General features: G+C 39.2%; 1 protein-coding gene across 1 annotated transcript in view; it reads left to right on the top strand.

The window, feature by feature from the left end:
* The window catches only part of kmt2a (lysine (K)-specific methyltransferase 2A), a 74,272-nt gene that overhangs the window by 24,074 nt on the left and 32,047 nt on the right, over positions 1–18,151 (top strand). The window contains exons 4-9 of the mRNA XM_048615355.1: positions 2,872–3,049; positions 8,494–8,719; positions 9,302–9,366; positions 10,554–10,922; positions 12,777–12,853; positions 17,315–17,443. Of these exons, the coding sequence (XP_048471312.1) occupies positions 2,872–3,049; positions 8,494–8,719; positions 9,302–9,366; positions 10,554–10,922; positions 12,777–12,853; positions 17,315–17,443 (1,044 nt within the window). The remainder of the gene's footprint in view (positions 1–2,871; positions 3,050–8,493; positions 8,720–9,301; positions 9,367–10,553; positions 10,923–12,776; positions 12,854–17,314; positions 17,444–18,151) is intronic.

Below are 18,151 nucleotides of genomic sequence, written 5' to 3'. Positions count from 1 at the left end.
GAGTTCAGTTACTAGTGGTGTACCTCAAGGATCTGTTTTGGGGCCACTGCTGTTTGTCATTTTTATAAATGACCTGGATGAGGGCGTAGAAGGATGGGTTAGTAAATTTGCGGATGACACCAAAGTCGGTGGAGTTGTGGATAGTGCGGAAGGATGTTGCAGGTTACAGAGGGACATAGATAAGCTGCAGGGCTGGGCTGAGAGGTGGCAAATGGAGTTTAATGCGGAAAAGTGTGAGGTGATTCACTTTGGAAGGAGTAACAGGAATACAGAGTACTGGGCTAATGGTAAGATTCTTGGTAGTGTGGATGAGCTGAAAGATCTCGGTGTCCATGTGCATAGATCACTGAAAGTTGCCACCCAGGTTGATAGCGTTGTTAAGAAGGCGTACAGTATGTTAGGTTTTATTGGTAGAGGGATTGAGTTTCGGAGCCATGAGGTCATGTTGCAGCTGTACAAAACTCTGGTGCGGCCGCACTTGGAGTATTGCGTACAGTTCTGGTCACCGCATTATAGGAAGGATGTGGAAGCATTGGAAAGGGTGCAGAGGAGATTTACCAGGATGTTGCCTGGTATGGAGGGAAGGTCTTATGAGGAAAGGCTGAGGGACTTGAGGCTGTTTTCGTTAGAGAGAAGAAGGTTAAGAGGTGACTTAATAGAGACATACAAGATGATCAGAGGATTAGATAGGGTGGACAGTGGGAGCCTTTTTCCTCGGATGGTGATGGCTAGCACGAGGGGACATAGCTTTAAATTGAGGGGTGATAGATATAGGACAGATGTCAGAGGTAGGTTCTTTATTCAGAGAGTAGTAAGGGCGTGGAATGCCCTGCCTGCAAAAATAGTAGACTCGCCAACTTTAAGGGCATTTAAATGGTCATTGGATAAACATATGGATGATAATGGAATAATTTAGGTTAGATGGGCTTCAGATTGGTTTCACAGGTCGGCGCAACATCGAGGGCCGAAGGGCCTGTATTACGCTGTAATGTTCTGTGTTCTATGATATTTTTGATTCCTGGTTGTGTAACCAGCCTTGGATGCCTGTAAGCAAACCTTTTAAGGATAACATGAGAAAAATGTGAAACTACTGGATGACTGGTAGAGAAATGACTTTTACTGAGGGAAGCAGCACATTGGCTTCAATGTTACCAATCCTGTGAAGGTGGCCTGTCGAAGCCAGGGATTAAATCAGGAGGGAGATAGTAAAATTTTCTCAGAGGAGTGGGATATCAAATAAAATTGGTTGCACAAAAGGTTGTCACAGCCATATCATTTTGCAAATATTACCGTGCATCCGTATGATGGTTCCATTTTGAAAACCGATTTGGATGAAAATTTATTTCTGTTCTGAAGATGAATGGGATGATTTGTATGGATTTTAATATTTATTCAATACATACTCTACAGCAGTATTCTTCTCTGCACTGTGGAGGGGGAGAAAGGTGAAATTGTATAAGTTTGTATAAATGGTATTTAATTTTGAATCTGATAAGTTAGTGTGCAGAAGTTAATATTTGCCTCCATGGAGGTTACAACTTGCTTAATTTATTAATTAAAAAAAAAGTTTCGTTTTGGTTTTGTGCTCCTTTTGAAGGGCCATGTCAGTTCCTACAAGATTCCCGCGATACCACGTAATTGAAAAGAGTTTCAGCCTGTCCAAAAATGTTACTCATGAAAATGTCACTCATGAAAATGTCAATCTCCACTTTTCTGACTAACTGTTTTGTCTTTGAAGCTTTGCATTTATGTGTGTGTGTATATGGTGTTCATGCAACATACATGCAGTAATTACCTTATTCCTGAGAATCAAATATTGTTCATATAATGTTCTTTGAACAGTATTTAATTAGATAGTAATGTATCAGAATAGCAACAGAATATTCACTTAGTCTTGAGCTCTAGAGCTTAAAGGACAGACAAATGCACAATAGCTATGTTCATATGTCTAGGGCACAATTATGATAATTCATATTTATTCCAATTTTATTCTATTAAAATGAGATGGGAAGCTGCAGTGTTTTGCTAAAAGTTGATCTGTTTAAACAAAATCCCTGTACTTTTGTCCATGTTTCCATACAACTGCAGAGGATGTTTTTTGGATATTTGGATCAATAGCTAATTTATTGACTGATTTGATCACGATTTAGTCACTATGTTCTTTGAGAACTATTTCTTAAAATGTTGGCAAGTTTCCAATTTAACTGCTTTGCGTTTGTGAAATTCTGCTTTCTCCTTCCTGTTTTCATTCAGGTTATTGCCCATCGGCAAATGATCTCGTCCAGTTCTGCCGCTGTCATTCCTCAGTCAGTTTCTAGGAAATGTTCAGTTACAGAACTATCATCCAATTTTAAGTACCAGTCTTTATCTGATGAGGAAAAATGTCTCTCTACTTGGGCACCTTGCTGACTTATTGGTCCTCACTTATTTTTATTCAATAATTATTTGAATATAATCCTGAAGAGTTTAATGACTCTTCATTAATTTGTTTCCCATAAATTTATTAAATTCAACTAGAATATGCTCTTGGGTTTGGTCTCTAGTGTCAATTTTATAAAGCTTGTTGTTTCAGTAATTGTGCTACTGTGCATATGAACCTAGTTGATGCGAATTATTGTATTCTTCATTGCTCCAGAGATTAAGATTGGTTGATTACTTTGGTGTTGTGGTATGTCTTTATTGTGTAATTAAAACTGTTAATGAACATTGTCAACAGTGCTTGACTTCCAAGAATAAGGTAGTTCTTGCATATATTTATTTTAGGTAATTACTCTCGCTAAGACTTACAAATGCAATGGATGGGAAACTTGGGCCTTTTTTACTTCTCTATCTGAAAATTGATGTGTCCCAATTTGTTTATAATTGTATCAGGGTCAAGAAAGTGATTCTTCAGAAGCATCAATACGAGGGCCTCGTATAAAGCATGTTTGCAGGCGGGCTGCTGTTGCCCTAGGTCGGAAGAGGGCTGTGTTCCCTGATGACATGCCTACCCTGAGTGCCTTGCCATGGGAAGAGCGTGAGAAGATACTGTCTTCAATGGGGAATGACGGTAGGCAAACTTAAACTCTTGTTCGCTGAAATTGAGGTGGGATTTTAACATCCTGGGGTGAAATCGTTTTATCTTATTTGAGAGCAAAAAGGCTTTTTTGAAATGAAAACACTCTGGTTCAACTACTCCAGGTTTTAAAGTTGAAGTCTGTATAAACTTCCAAAAATATCATCTGAAAATTCATGAAGTTGTCTTAATTTGGAACTTCGGTCCAGGATGCATGAGGTAAATTATGAACCATTGATTTTGTATCTTTGATGCATTGAATTAATAATATTCTGTTTTGGTTGTATTTGGCTAACCAGAACAAATGAATAAAGTTAATAAACCCAATTGTCTAGGAAACCTCAATGAGTGAAACATTGTTACCTGTGTCTGCATTTGAACCTGTATATGAATTTAGTGACTAAAATATGGTATAACAGACTGCTCATCTCACACCTTCCTGGGCAAAGTTTTAGATTGAACCTGTGAAAATGTTCATCCATAAAACACTCAACTGTTTAAGTATTGCTCATATTAATTGGACAGAAACCACATTGTTACAGTTTGTTTTCAGAAAGTCTCACATTTATTTGTTTTAGTGCATTATGAGCAATATTAGAAGAGGCATTAACATTACAGTTTTACTTTTAATAATAAAAAAGCCCTGGTTATTCCCTCTTGGGAAAATGTTGCACGTTCTTGCGGGAGCAACCTTGCTTGATCAGTACAGAGTCTATGATAATGACAGCCAATACATGATTTGCTGATTGATTGTTACATTAAGTTTAAATTTTTTATCTGATAAGTGCCCAAGTATTAAAACGAGATAATAGTGAATCACCATGTACCAGTTACATAGTGACCAGCATCAACAGTTTTGCTTACAACTCCTATTGATTTAAATCTGTTTTGCAGTTGTGGCGTCAGTTAGGGAGGAAAAAGAAAATTTTTACATTGCCTGGTTGGAACTGTAACGGCCTTACCAGGAAGTGTGAGCTGTTCCCTATTTGTTTCAACAATTAAATATTTAAAATAAAGAAAGGAGGGAATTCCTGCTCTTTATTTAAAAAAAAAAAAAAATTGAAGTTTATTGGGTTTAGAAAGTGCCCAAGACTTTTGGTAAACCAGGTTCAGTACTGCACTGAAGCTTCAAACCATGTTCAGGAAAAGGTATGATTTTGCTACCTCCAAGGGCTAGCTTTCTGGTTCACTCAGGATTTAGGTCAGGTCTTGAATCTGAATCCATAATCCTAACCTGGTGTTGCCTGAATCTCGGATTGCTTCACAATGGCACTAAATTGAGAGTACGAAAGTATCCTAATCTATAATGTAATCTTTGGAGTATGCCCCAAAAAAAGCCTTGATTTATGCCAGTAACATTTGATTAAGTCATGGTATTGTTTGTAAGGCTAATACCGTCTCATTGGTAGAGGAAGGGTCCAGACCCGAAACGTCAGCTTTCCTGCTCCTCTAATGCCGCTTGGCCTGCTGTGTTCATCCAGCCCTACACCTTGTTATTACAGCATCTGCAGTTCTTTTGGTTTTTATTTAGTAAGAAACAAGCTATTGAAAGAACAGTGCTATAATCAGGAGTTGTCAAAGCCACAATTAAACAATAAACTATCATAAAAAAATGTTATCACAGCATCCATTTGCTTGTTTTCTGAACATTTTCACCACTATTGTCAATTTTATTGTTCTTTATTAATATGTCTGAGTTGCCAAACCAAGCACTCTGAAACAAAGAGCTAAATAGAAATGCAATCACTGATTCAGAAACACGAACTTTAACTGCACAGTAATGCAGTTGAATTGCATTCTCACTCAAGAAATAGATTTGTTTTGTAGATTTTAATCTCAGTACAATGATTTCTTCATTTCTGAAGAAGGGTCTAGGCCCGAAACGTCAGCCTTCCTGCTCCTCTGATGCTGCTTGGCCTGCTGTGTTCATCCAGCTCTACACCTTGTTATCTCAGATTCTCCAGCATCTGCAGTTGCTACTATCTCTGCGGATGCTGTAAATTGGGAACAAAAACAGAAGTTGCTAAAAAAGCTCAGCAGGTCTGGCAGCATCCAAGAAGAAAAAAATCAGAGTTAATGTTTTGGGTCCGGTGATCCTTCCTCGGAATGGTTCAGGCTTCTGAGGAAGGGTCACCGGATCCGAAATGTTAACTGATTTTTCTTCATGGATGCTGCCAGACCTGCTGAGCTTTTCCAGCAACTTCTGTTTTTGTTTCTTACTACCCTTGTCTTTTCTTTCAGATCTGGCTCTGTTATGTCATTTGCATCCTTTTAGCAAATAGGAAGGAGCAGGACATATTCACCTGTGCTAGTCATCCATATAGCCTGGACCTACTGTTACTGATCCCCACCCTTGTCACAGTACCCAGCTATACCCAAATATATTCCATGGTCCTTTGGTTAAAACAGGACTAAGTGGGCAGTTTGCTCAAAAAGTTGCACCATTTTAGCATGTTCCATTTTAATGTCGAAACCCAGTATTTGAGTGTATTTTGTTTGTGGCTGTTTAACCTAAACCACAGCTCCCATTTGCTTGTTCTGGCGCTCTGTCCCTGGATAACCTTAGCTAGCGAAGCCCGTCAAGCTCAGCCTTGAAGTTTCAAATGACTCCAAGTGTCCGCAACCTTCTAGGGCACGGCTCCATATTTTCACTGGTGAAAAAGTATTGTCTAATTTCACTCCCAAATGGCCTGCAATTCTCTCTCCCATCTCCGTAAAAGAAAATGTGATAATTATTTGACATCAAAGATCTGGCATATGTTTTTAAAGTTGAGCTAGTATCCTTTGTATTGATAAAATAAAACAAAGAACTGCAGATGATGGAGATCTGAAACAAAACAGAGATTACTGGTGAAACACAGTAGGAATGGCAGCATCAGTAGGAAGAAAGCAGAGTTAGTGTTTTGAGTCCAGAGACACTCTTGTATTGATTCCTGGAAGACTGAGGATAAATCAGTCTGAGGACAGCACTGAGTATGACTTATGTTTACAGTTAGTCACCTGGTGGTTTCTTGGCGCATGACCAAGTGTAGTCCTGTTTTACCAAATCGGATGCCGTAACTATAGACTGAATGATTGTCACATCGTAATGACCGTTACAGAGCTTTGTTAGTACTGGGCCCTCTAGCCTGTCAAATAATTTCTGTGTGCATAACCACTACTTCCTAACTTAGCCAGTTTGCATTCCTTGCAACGGAAAATTATAATGTGAGCAAGCTTAGGCTTGCCAAGTGTGTGTCAAAATCTGAAAGACTGAATGCTGTTACCAGAAAGTGTATTCAACTTTTATAATGAGTAAAACTGTATAGAAAGCTTGGGTCATTTCAGGAACTGAAATGATCTTTGTGGTAGTAAAGATAATAGGTTGTTGAAACCCAACTTCAGTTCTGACCAGGCAAGTTACATATCTAATCTGTGTTTTGTTATGCACTCTTCATTATAGTGATGTTTTGTGTGCTTGTATTTGTCAGTTGACTAATACTGAAGATGGGAAATTCCAAATTAAGTTTTCAAACCCATGCTGATATGTTACAATAGGAGTTTTTTTTTCTAAAGCCTTGACAATGTAGAGTTTGGAGTTTTAAGTGCCTGTCTGACTTGTAAAAACGTGGCCTTTACTTATACCTGTGCAGACAGTTAAACTTGAATGAAGTTGTACCTGACTGACTTAGTGGTTTAATATGTGGAGTTATAATGAACACAGTGCAACTTTTCATACGGTCATGAGAAATTGAAGCAGGTGTCGGCTGTTTGGCCCCTTGAACCTCTTCCACTTAACTCTGATGCATTCAATAAAACGACGGCCGAAATTAATGTGGTTTCAACTCCACTTTCCCTTCTTCCTTCCGTGATCCTTGGATTAAAAATCTTTGTAACTCAGCCGTGAGTGTATTCAGTAGCACAGCTTCCACTGTTCTCAGAAGGAGAATTCCCAAAGCTATTGACCGTGTTTAGGGAAGAAATTCCTTCTATTCTCTGATTGGATTCTGCCACAACGAGAAGCGTTATCTCTGCATCTACCCCATAATGCCCTTCTGAATCTTACATTTCAGTAGCGAAGACTGTGATATAGTGGTAATGTCTCAGGACTAGTAATCCAGAGACCTAGACTAATTGTATAGTGACGTAGCCAGCTGGTGAACTTAAAGACTGTCTGACCAGCACAAAATTTATGTGGACATAGACTGGAGTTGTGCATGGGGACACTGCAGAATCCTTATCTATTTCCCTTTTTGAATAGGGGTGTCACATTGGTAGCTTTCCAATCCGCAGAATTTTTCCAGAATGTAAGGATTCTTGGAAAATTACTACCACAGAATTTCCTAGCTGGACAATCATATTGATTAGTGAGTGAATGCTGACGATGACTACTAATGCATTAGCTATTGCTGTAGCTATTTCCTTTAATATCTTGAGATGCAGCCTATCAGATCCAGGGGTCCTGTGGCATTTTAGCCCTATTAGTTTCCTAAATACTTTTTCTCTAGTGATAGTTACTGAATTTATTTCCTGCCCCTGTTTTCCCCCGACAGTCTGTTATTCTAGCTAACTGGCATTCTTGCAGACTGATCAAATAGATATTTTGTCAGACTTGGTGTCATGATACTGTGATAACGTATAAGGAAAATAGTTATAATTAATGTATTTGGCATAACCTCTGACTTTACCATTAAACAAGCGGTTTCACATGGAAGGTAAAGAAAATATGACATAATCCACCTGTAGAAAACAGTGGAGATGAAGTGAGAGCCCATCTGTACATGTGAATTTGCTGACAATGTTTTGAAAGACTAGTCAACAATTTTTCAAGTTCTGGGGCCAACGGGAAATTAAATCAGCCCTTCCATTAGAGTCCTGACTCGTTACAATTGGTCAGTGTTCTTCCTGCGACTGGTTTTGTTCTAAACATTTTCTGATAAGGAACCTTCTTCATTGGAGAGCATATGCTCTCCACCGAGAATCAAATTCTGTAAGGTGGAAAGTTCTAGAGACCCAAGAAAGTTGTAAGTTCCATATTTGGCTTTTGATTTTCAATTTGTATAATTGTGGCCTGGAGCTGTTGGGATAGATTATAGTATTAAAACTGAGGTATAAGAACTCAAAACCACAAAGGCAACTCTGGGGGACGTGGATGACATCAAAATTCTGTCTGTCTATCTATGCCTGGGTACAGATAGTTATCCGCATGATGTATTAGGAATTATGTCCTATGTCTGCATTTACTGGTGTGTATATATTTACAAATTACATGAAATGACAGCATTTCTTCCCTTTTGATGGCTAGCATTTACATTTGGAATTTAAAATAGATCCTTTGTGGAATTGAGAGTCTGTATGGAATATGCCTGTATTTGTGGAGGTCTCTGCCATGCTAGAAATGTAATCCCTGTTGCCCAAGAAAATGACAGATATTGAAACCTCTTGTCTTTGCATTACAGATAAATCATCTGTAGCTGGGTCTGAGGATGCTGAACCACCTGCGCCAATAATTAAACCAGTTGCTAAGCACAAGGTGCCACAGGAGCCAGTCGTTCGAAAAGGGAGGAGATCACGTAGGTGTGGGCAGTGTCCAGGTTGTCAGGTACCAGATGACTGCGGCCAATGTACAAACTGCTTGGACAAACCCAAGTTTGGTGGTCGGAATGTGAAGAAACAATGCTGCAAGTGAGTGGGGCTTTATAACCAGCTGGATAGGTTCAAGCTTTGGGTAACTGATCTCCGTCAAGAAAACAGATGGAATGCGACAATTTGAACCGGTACACTGGGTTAGGTTGGGGACGATTGGAATTCCTTCTATTGATCCCAATTTAATGAACAGCTCAAAAGTGAAAGCGGACATTGATTTAGCCCAAACTTGAGTTCTACTGGGATTTCTTCTTCAAGTTGAATAGTTTCCCAATATGTTTTATCTGGGCTCGCTGGAACAGCCATTTGAATGAATTATTAGAGGCCTGTCAGTGCTGCTGCTCAGTCCCTGTCTTTAGGAAAGATAACATAAAAAAATGTATAGAATTGGGCATGGAGTTTGCAATGTGTGTGATTTTCTAACTGGTTCCCCTTGAAGGCTCTCCTGTTGAGGAATTTTGTCACGAACTTTGTGCTTCAATATTAGAACTATAATATTAAACTGTTCAAAGTGCAGTGCCTGAAAGTGTAATGTGTGTTCTATAACTTTTTTTGTTTCTTTTTAATCTGTTCTCTTTTCAACTGTATCTGTAACAACTCCATATTTTCTTGTGAATGCAGGATGCGGAAATGTCAAAATCTCCAGTGGATGCCTTCTAAAGCACCTCCACCAAAACCAGTTAAAGGTGAGTGCTTGCAGTTTTCCCTCTGCTGTGCGCTTTTTAATTTGCACTTGGTTCTGCTTCTGCACTTCACTTTAGGTGAATTTTGTAAAGTTGCACTTGCTGCCTAGATAGAAAATCAAGACTTACTGAAGTAGCATCTTAGCTTACCTGTCCAAAACTTGCCAAAATGCTTCACCTGCATTTAATTGATTTAAAGAGCAGTGATTATGGTATATAGACCTTTTAATAAAACTCGCCCAAACAGAATTTTTAAATGTGTTTAATGTGCCCTATGAAATTTTTGCTAATAGGATAGGAGCCATCTTATTTGCTGATTTATAAAAATGAAGATATACTGAGAGATAAAGTATATATATGTCTAACAGGTAAAAATCTGTTTTATTTCCTCTGAATCCTCTCCCTTTGTAATTTTATTCTCCTCATTATAGACACTTATGTTCCTAGTTCCCCGCTGAATGGCACTGTAAAGCTTGCCTAGTGATTTTCCATTACCCTTAAAATTATACATTTCTTAAAGAATTTCCTAGTTTAGAGGTTATGTTAGGAATGTTGAAGTAAGAAGTTAATGCTTCCTATGTGTTTATATTTGTCTTATTAAAATGTTGAGATTCATTTTAAAAAAAACTTTCACAACAGATTAGAATTTAATCTAAATGGCTCCCTGTCCTTAAGTTGTCCTGTCATATCGCTTTGGGGCATGTCTTAAGTTGGTGGGTTTCTTTAAAACAGGAGGAACTTGGAATTAAGCAGCTATTAAGATATCTGCAGATTGAATAGTAGTGGCCAGTGTGATTTCCAGGTACATCTGTACAAATTATTTAATCAATGTTTTGGGGTGATGCTCCCTTCTTGACTCATGGATAAGCTATATAGCACTGAACTATTTGGAGCATACATCGGAGCTAGCAGCCTTTGCTCCCCATTAAGAGACAGGTTTCTAAACAAAAAAAAAATCTGCTTTCCTTAATAGCACACATGGAAATTGAATATTCACAATAGTCCAGTTTTGACTGTTCACCAGTGGGCTGAAGCTCACCCTGATATAGGGTTGACCATTTGTGTTGGTTCCTATAGAACTAAACTATCTATGAGTCACTGCCATCGAGAGAAGTGTGGTAATTGGGCTATGCTTGATGAGAATTGTTCCTATTCATTATGACTGATATGTTCTAACTTTTGGTTCTTAGTAAAGAAAAAGGAAAAGAAAACAAAAACACAAGAGAAGAAGGAACTTCCAGCAGTCAAACAGCATTCTGACTTCAGCCATAAAAGCTCTCCCCAGGGTGGTTCACAAGGGCAGGAGCATGCCCAGAAAACTAACCAGGTTCCTCATCAACACAGTGACCAGCAGTTTGAGGAAGACAATTCCTCTCCACCTTCTGAAGCCCGGCAACAAACAGCTATAGTTTCACCTACCCGGAAACCTAACAAACAGCCCCCTCAGCCACCTGACCTCAGCCTGCCTCAGCAGCCAGGACCTGTGCAACTAAAGAAAGAATCAGTCAAGCCTGGGCTGAATGACCCTAAGAAAAAACAGCCATTGCAAACAGACTCAGGTAATCCGAACTTGGCATTCCCACTATCATGCACGTCACTGGGATGAACTTCCATTCTGCGATTAGGGGTGACATTTTAATTTGAAAGTGACAAAATTCCTTCTGGCCATTGTTTTAAGGCATCTACTCATTTGCAAAAAATGGTGTAATTATTAATATTGCACTGCATTATTTCAGGGTGCAGGTTTTCACCTTAACAGGACACTTCCCTAGCTGTCATTCATGCCCGTTCCAGTTGTATAATAAGCATATAGTTCTTTGCTATCTTGATGTTAAAGGTATATTGTTCCCAGCAAGTTTGAAGATCTCATTGGAAAAAGCAGGAGGGGAATCCAGACCAGGTGCCATTGCAACCTGATTTATCACTGCTACAACATGTGTTGAGATTTACCAATCAAACTCTTCAATCGTGGAACTGGTTGACATTACTGATTGTCTCTTCCTCTGCAAGGTCACAAGACAATTGTCATTAATACTCCAGTATAAAAGTGCTGAAAATTCTAAAGTTTTGTGATTAAAGATTTATTTAAATTGCAGTTTCTATTATTTCCTCTAAAGCATTGTCATCTCAATGTGTCACATCGTTTATCTGTCAACAAGTCTCTTTTCCCTGCCTTTTGTGACTTATTACTTTTCATGCTTTGACTCAGTCCATTTGCTGCAGGTGGGAATTTATTGATAGTGTTGAATAATGCTATTACAAGATGGCCCAATCTATAGTTGTTACAGATTTTTCTTCGCTAAGTTTTAAGGAATGCTTGCATGCCATGCAGGAAATATTTTGTGCAGAGTTTCTTTTAGTATGTGGCTGGGGTTGTTATTTTGAGAACCTCCTGACTTCTAGCAGTTTGTTCCCTCAGACCAGGCCGGGTTGTCTTCCATTTCAATAACTGTGGCACTCCTGTTTAATGAGCTCAAGATAAAACTGTTAGAATTGGTTCTACGTTGTTCTACAGCCGGTTTAGTGTCTAGCACCTGAAATATATGATGCATATTCCAATTTATTTGTTTTATTTCTTTCCCCTCTCGTTAAGGATTCTTAAGATGTACTCAAGAGAGCAGGCAGGCACTTTGTTCCCAGTCTTCAACTAATGTCTCTCTTGAGAGTGTTATGGGGTTTCTTAGCTACTTATTTCCACCTCTGCTCCCTAACTTCCACAGCTTGCATGGGACCTCTTCCTAATAATATCCGGAACCTTCCCCATAAGAAAATTAGGAAAGCAAAGGTGCGTACACACTTACCACCTAAAATGGTGCAGTTACCAGCTTTACTATGTAATGTCTGTTTTCATCTATCTCCCTTCCTCTGATGCAGGCAGTTCTACAGGCACTACTTTGGTACCTTGCCCAAATAGTACTTTACCATAACTGAGCTTTAAGGTAAATTATGATAGGCTGTTAATCTCGTGGGGTATCACAGCCAAGTCCTGACATCAGCTGAATCAGCTTATTGTGTCTAGATGGCTGCTGGATAGCACCCAAAAGCCAGAGACCTGCATGATTTCTATCCCTTTCCTAGAGTATGGAGAACATTTGTAGATCCCCCAAATGCTGCACTGGCAAACATCAGCAGAGACTGGGAGTTGACCTATGACCTTCAGATCCGTATGGCTAAGTGGCATACTTTACTAACCGAGCCATCGAAACAGTCCACTATGTCTTTTGTTAAAGGTACCACAAAGCCCCTGTCCATTCTCAGACAATTAAAGGGCTACTGTACCTTTTGGCTAGGTAACAACAGATTTTACTGAATTTGAAGCATTTCAGGGAAAAAATGCCTCATACAATCTGAACCTGTTGTCAGTGAAAGGTTCATCTTGGTTTGTCGCTTAATAAAGATCTTTGTTTCCCCAGCACTAGAGCTGAACAAGCAGAAGAAAGCCCCTGCTCGTTTCAATGTTCAGTTAAAAACTAAAAAGCCGAAAGAAAAGGTGAGATTTAAACTTTCATCTTAGCGTTTTAATTCTACCTTACTTAAAGGACAACTCCAGCACATTTTGGTGTATGCGTGTTCTCCTAGGTAACCTTTATCATTCTGATGACATTAAAAAATCATGCCACTGTTTTAAATCTTCTGATTGCATTTGCCCAAGATGCTTCCATAGGTTGCAGATATCTGGTGTTATTTCTTTTTCTTGTGCTGTTCTGCGTTGGATGAACTGCACATCAGGTTTCTTAGAACCTCCCTTCATGTCTAGGCCAAAAATGTTGCATCTGTTTTGCCTTGTCCTGGTTAGATTTTATAATTTACAGTTCTTACTCTCAACACATGATGCTCTGTATTGTGTTGGGAATTCTGGTGTGCAAAGGGCAGTGTGTTGTATTTGTGGCCTCAAATTTTCAGTGTTAAAACAAGTACAAGTAACCAAACAGGGTCGTGATTCAGGTATACCCCTAAACTGTGCACCTACATTTCTAAAATCCGCTTGTGTTGTGTAGAGTTCTCTCCCGGGTCCCTAAAATTGTAAAACCTATTCAGTTGCCCACCTTTTATCTCAGTCATTTCTTATCCCTACTTCGCTTTTCATTAAGATCTTCCTGTTACACATGGATCCCTGACAAAAGAGGATTCCTAGCTATCCATGCTGTCCAATGACAGCTCAGAAAATATGCATAAGAAGCCAGTGGTTGATGCTCCTTAGCGTTTCACTTAATGCCGGTAGCAATGTATGGGGCTTCTTGCTTAGCCCATCTTGCTGTAGAGAGTTTGGGAGCCAAGATTTTCTGGCATTAGTGTTATATGATCAGTTCATTCATGTAGAAATTGTCTGATTTTAAAGGGAAATTAACTTGCTGACACATGTAGGTGCAGGTCCGCTAGACTGGGGGTCTTCAGTATGCAATGTGCACTTTAACCCAGATGGTAAGTGCATTAGTTTTAATATAGCGAGCATCACAGGCTCCTGATTGACTGACTTTCTTTCCACTGCTCTAGCCTAAGGGTCTAAGACCGGTTGTAGCACCCCAAAAAGATGCTTTTGCCGAGACTCGTTGACAGAGTGGATTGGATCTATTGGATATACTCCTGTGTTAAAGTTGACCTTTACCTGTTTGAGCAACTGAGGCCAACTTTGATATTAAATGACATTTATGTAGGGACTAATTTCACAAATGTGTTCTCCCAGAACCAAGTCTTTCTTTGTGGCAGACCATAATCAAAAAAATTGCACGATTATTTCCCACGGGTTTTCTTATAATAATGGAGAAGCAATGGTGAATGTGCCTATAATTTTTCAATCTGTTCTTCTGATGGACCTGGCGCCCCATGTTTTCAAAAAAAGGTACCATTATAATTGTTGCTTTCACTAGACTAATAAGTTGGCCCTTCTAATTCTCCTGCTAAGTAAAACCTTGTCTTTCTTTCATTACTGGAAAAATGCTGAAGACTTTTCAGGTGCAGGGCACAGAAATGGCCCAAAATGTATCTAAATCTAGTGGAAAGGACTGTGCAGTATGGGCTTTCAGTTCATTTGATGTGACTTCAATTCTCATAAGTCAGGTAGAGTTAATGTGTGCAACGCATGCTCTGATCTTAGATGTTCTTTCCCAGTTCAGCTTTTACGCATCTTAATATCAGAGGCATGGGGACACAAAATTCTTGAATAGGAAACCTGTCCGCAGTCCCTCCTGCGTAAGGTCTTAGTTTAATACTAAAGGAACGGGTTGCTATAAATACTCTATCTTCCCAGTTTGTAAACATAATACTAACATATTTTTCCTACAGTGGTTTTGTATGGTTACTTATTCCTAGGCTGTTGTTTGTCATACCACAAATCAGCTGTTAAAAAAAGTAATGGGGCAGGAGAATTGCAATAGAACTGACGCGAGCATTTTAAAATAGCATTCTCCATTTTACCAAGCATCTTTTCATCAGGACGAGTTTCTTTCAGGTGTCTGTCAACGATGCTGTGACAGGCTGCAAACAGGTGTGGCTAAGGTTGACTTGCTGTCCGACTGATTTTCCTTCCCTCAGGACTAGTTTCTCCTCCAGCTTGGCCCAACTGATGTCAGGACTGTAAGAGAAAGATGATGAGCTTGAACACATGTCCTCCTAGTTTTATGCTGCAGCATGTTCACATAAAACCTCGTTAGACTGCTAGGTTGCTTCATGCAAAATTTTTATTGAGGGAGGACTGAAAGAGAACAGAATAAAAGCAAGGAAGTAAGAGGAGAAACAGGCAGAAGAAAGATGAGAACAGACACTGATCAAAGGAATGTGAAAGACAATCAATACAAGTCATGAGCTTTCAACTGAGGTAGAAATGCAGGGTGGAAAATGAAAGAAGGACGTAATAAAAGAAGGATGTCATTAGTGAGACACAGGAAAAAGGCTAGAAGAGAGTAAGAGATGAGGAATTAAACTACGATTCTTCTTTGCAAAGAGTAAAGCCACTGAGTGTATTAGAATTATTTCTCATTTTATGGACCATTTTATTAAAGATGTTGACTTCATTTGCCTCTTTTCCCTGCACGCGCACACACACCCTCCCATTGAAGAGTAAATTTTCTCCATAATAGATTTCAATATTGTCCACAATCCCTTGAATCATGCACTGTGATGTTCTCCTTGTTCTTTTACCAGTGATGCTTCATAAGTAATTGTTAGGGCCAGCACTAATTTTCACCAGCCATACCTAGTGTATCTGCTCATGCTGTCTCTCGTATTGAGGCTGCCATCAGGACTGAAAAGTATTAATGTCACCACATGTATGGTAGAGAGGAATTTAAAGTTTATTTTTTCAGAAAACATGAAAGGGAACATGATGAAAGCTACCCCGATACATCACTGTTGTGACTAGCTATTGACTAGTTTGACTTTGAGATGTATAGTCTGATTATTCGCCATCCCTATTGGGAAGGTACCTAATGCTGGTTTGTGCTGTGTCTGATAAATGGAGGTGGGTTCCACTGCGTTAGTCACAGATTTGTAATGACAGATGCACTATACCTGATAAAATTAAGTGATTATATGGGTAGATACTAATGCCAGGCTGTTAATACTCTGAGTGTCAGTATACATAGCAGTGAAATGTACCTGCCAATTTAAGATTATTGCAGGCATTTCTTACAGCAGCATAAGTCACTTTTCTTTGCTCTGGTGCCATTCTTTATTTGAAACAAAAGCAGAAATCGCTGGGAAAACTCAGCGGGTCTGGCACTATCTGTGGAGACAAAGCAGAGTTTACATTTCGGGTTCTTCAGAATGTTTTATTTTAATTCTTTTATTTAGTGTTTTGCTTTAGAGCCTCTTTGTGGAACATTATTGTACGCTGCGCTGTGGCCTGATACTATGTGGGTTTGTACCTGTAATTACCCATACTGTGACATCCCAGTTTAATTCTTGCCTCTGACCATTTGCCATTTGGAATCCCGGCACTTCTCTGTGGGTAGGAAAAGGGAAAATGAAACCATATGGCAAATAGATCTATATTAATAACTATTGGGATATCCTTTCCTTTTCTTAGAGAGCACGTAACTGGAGTGAATCCAACTTTGGTTAAATCCCTTTATAGGGCAGGCTCTAAGGAGAGGTCAGAGACGCAAGAACCAGCAAGTTGCCATTGGCTTTTTGCCATTGTTCTTGAGAATTTTCCAGTCCTCCATTCATAGGACTAGGTTAAATACCCTGAGCAGCTTGAAACTTACTTCCTTTAGGATGTGAATTTATATCACCATTGCTCACTAATGTGAAGCTCCCGAGTCCACCTGGACTATTGTGATGGACAATAGGCTGAAGTGGAATATTTAAGCAGTGTCTGGTCAAGTCTGAATTCTCTATAGAATGTGCATTCAGGTGGATGTTCTGTTTTGATGACAATTGAAGTTTTTTTGACTAACATTCATTCTAAAGCAGTTACATAATTTGCAGAAGCATGACAAAAGCTTTGTGGAATTCTTCATGTGAAGAGTGCAGTATTGCACTTGCAGGCTCTTTTTGTTTACTTTCTACTTGTGATCCCCACCATCTCACCCAAACAAGTAACTTGGCTCAGTGCCACTAAGCTCCCTTAGGGGGTGCTGAATATTGTAATACTAAATGGCACAGACAAGTTCACAAGTGTAATTCTAATTGCATCCTGAGTTAGCTGATCTGAGCAGCTGAACCTCTAGAGTCAGTTCCAACCCCTCTCTGTGAGGGCAGGGAAAATGGTGATGGAGAAATTAAAAAATGGCATTATTTTAACTGAACAAAATGTAACTTATATGGCGACCAATATTTCTTGCATATTTCTAGCAGAAGTTATATACTTTTGAAAGCTAATCTCCAATGCTGTGCTGCCAGTTAAATATTATGATTTTGAAAACTATAGCTTGAGCAGGTATTGTCTAATTGCTGACAAATGCTTTTCATCAAACAACAGCTTTATTTATTTTATGTTTCTTGTTTTTAGGATAAAGTGATTGCTGTCAGCAAGTTTGAACCCAGTACTCTGAACCTGCTCACCCCTTTGACGAATGTCACCTGTGGAAAACAAAAACCATTAGCAGATGGAGTCCATAGGATCAGAGTGGATTTCAAGGTAGAAAAAAAAGTGCTGGGATTGCTAAGCTGTCACATAAACTATAGAAAATATTAGTTGAGGATAAGGAGGGTATAATTTAATTTTGATTTGATTTCTGACCCTTCTTTCTGTTACTGTGAAACTTAGTCAGTCATCCTGTATACCATTTCTTTTCTTGCATACAGCCAGGCACCTGTTCACTGGCATTCCATTGGTGTAAGGGAGTTCTTGGAGCAGTAAGAATTGACTTTTCCCTTTGTGTTTTTCAATCCCGCCACTTCTATCTAACTCTTTTTCCAAAGCACAGTTTGGCTGAGTTCTCGGACAATGTAGAGAATATTTTTTCATCCATGTTCAATCTTCCAAAGTCTATTGCGTGAAGGTATAGTGAGTCTTTCCCTGTCTGTGCAGTACATTGTGAACTGATAATTCTCCCAGAAAACTTCCATGGAGATTTAGTAGCAGGCTTGTTAATGCTGTTTTACCTGTGTTTCTGAAATGAGGGGTGGATTGGAGAATAATGCTGCTTTCAAAGAAATCTCTGCAGATTGGGAGACTTGAATAGTATCCATTACAAAATTCTACCCACTTCTAGAACTGTATGTAGGATATTCTTTCAGAGATATTAGGAACTGCAGATGCTGGAGAATCTGAGACAACAAGGTGTAGAGCTGGATGAACACAGCAGGCCAAGGAGCATCAGAGGAGCAGGAAGGCTGACGTTTC

Source organism: Rhincodon typus, chromosome 32 (assembly GCF_021869965.1).
Source record: "Rhincodon typus isolate 14 chromosome 32, sRhiTyp1.1, whole genome shotgun sequence".
NCBI classification, from domain to species: Eukaryota; Metazoa; Chordata; class Chondrichthyes; order Orectolobiformes; family Rhincodontidae; genus Rhincodon; species Rhincodon typus.
The sequence above is the reverse complement of the archived record's forward strand: the minus strand, read 5'-3'. Positions and strand labels throughout refer to the sequence as shown.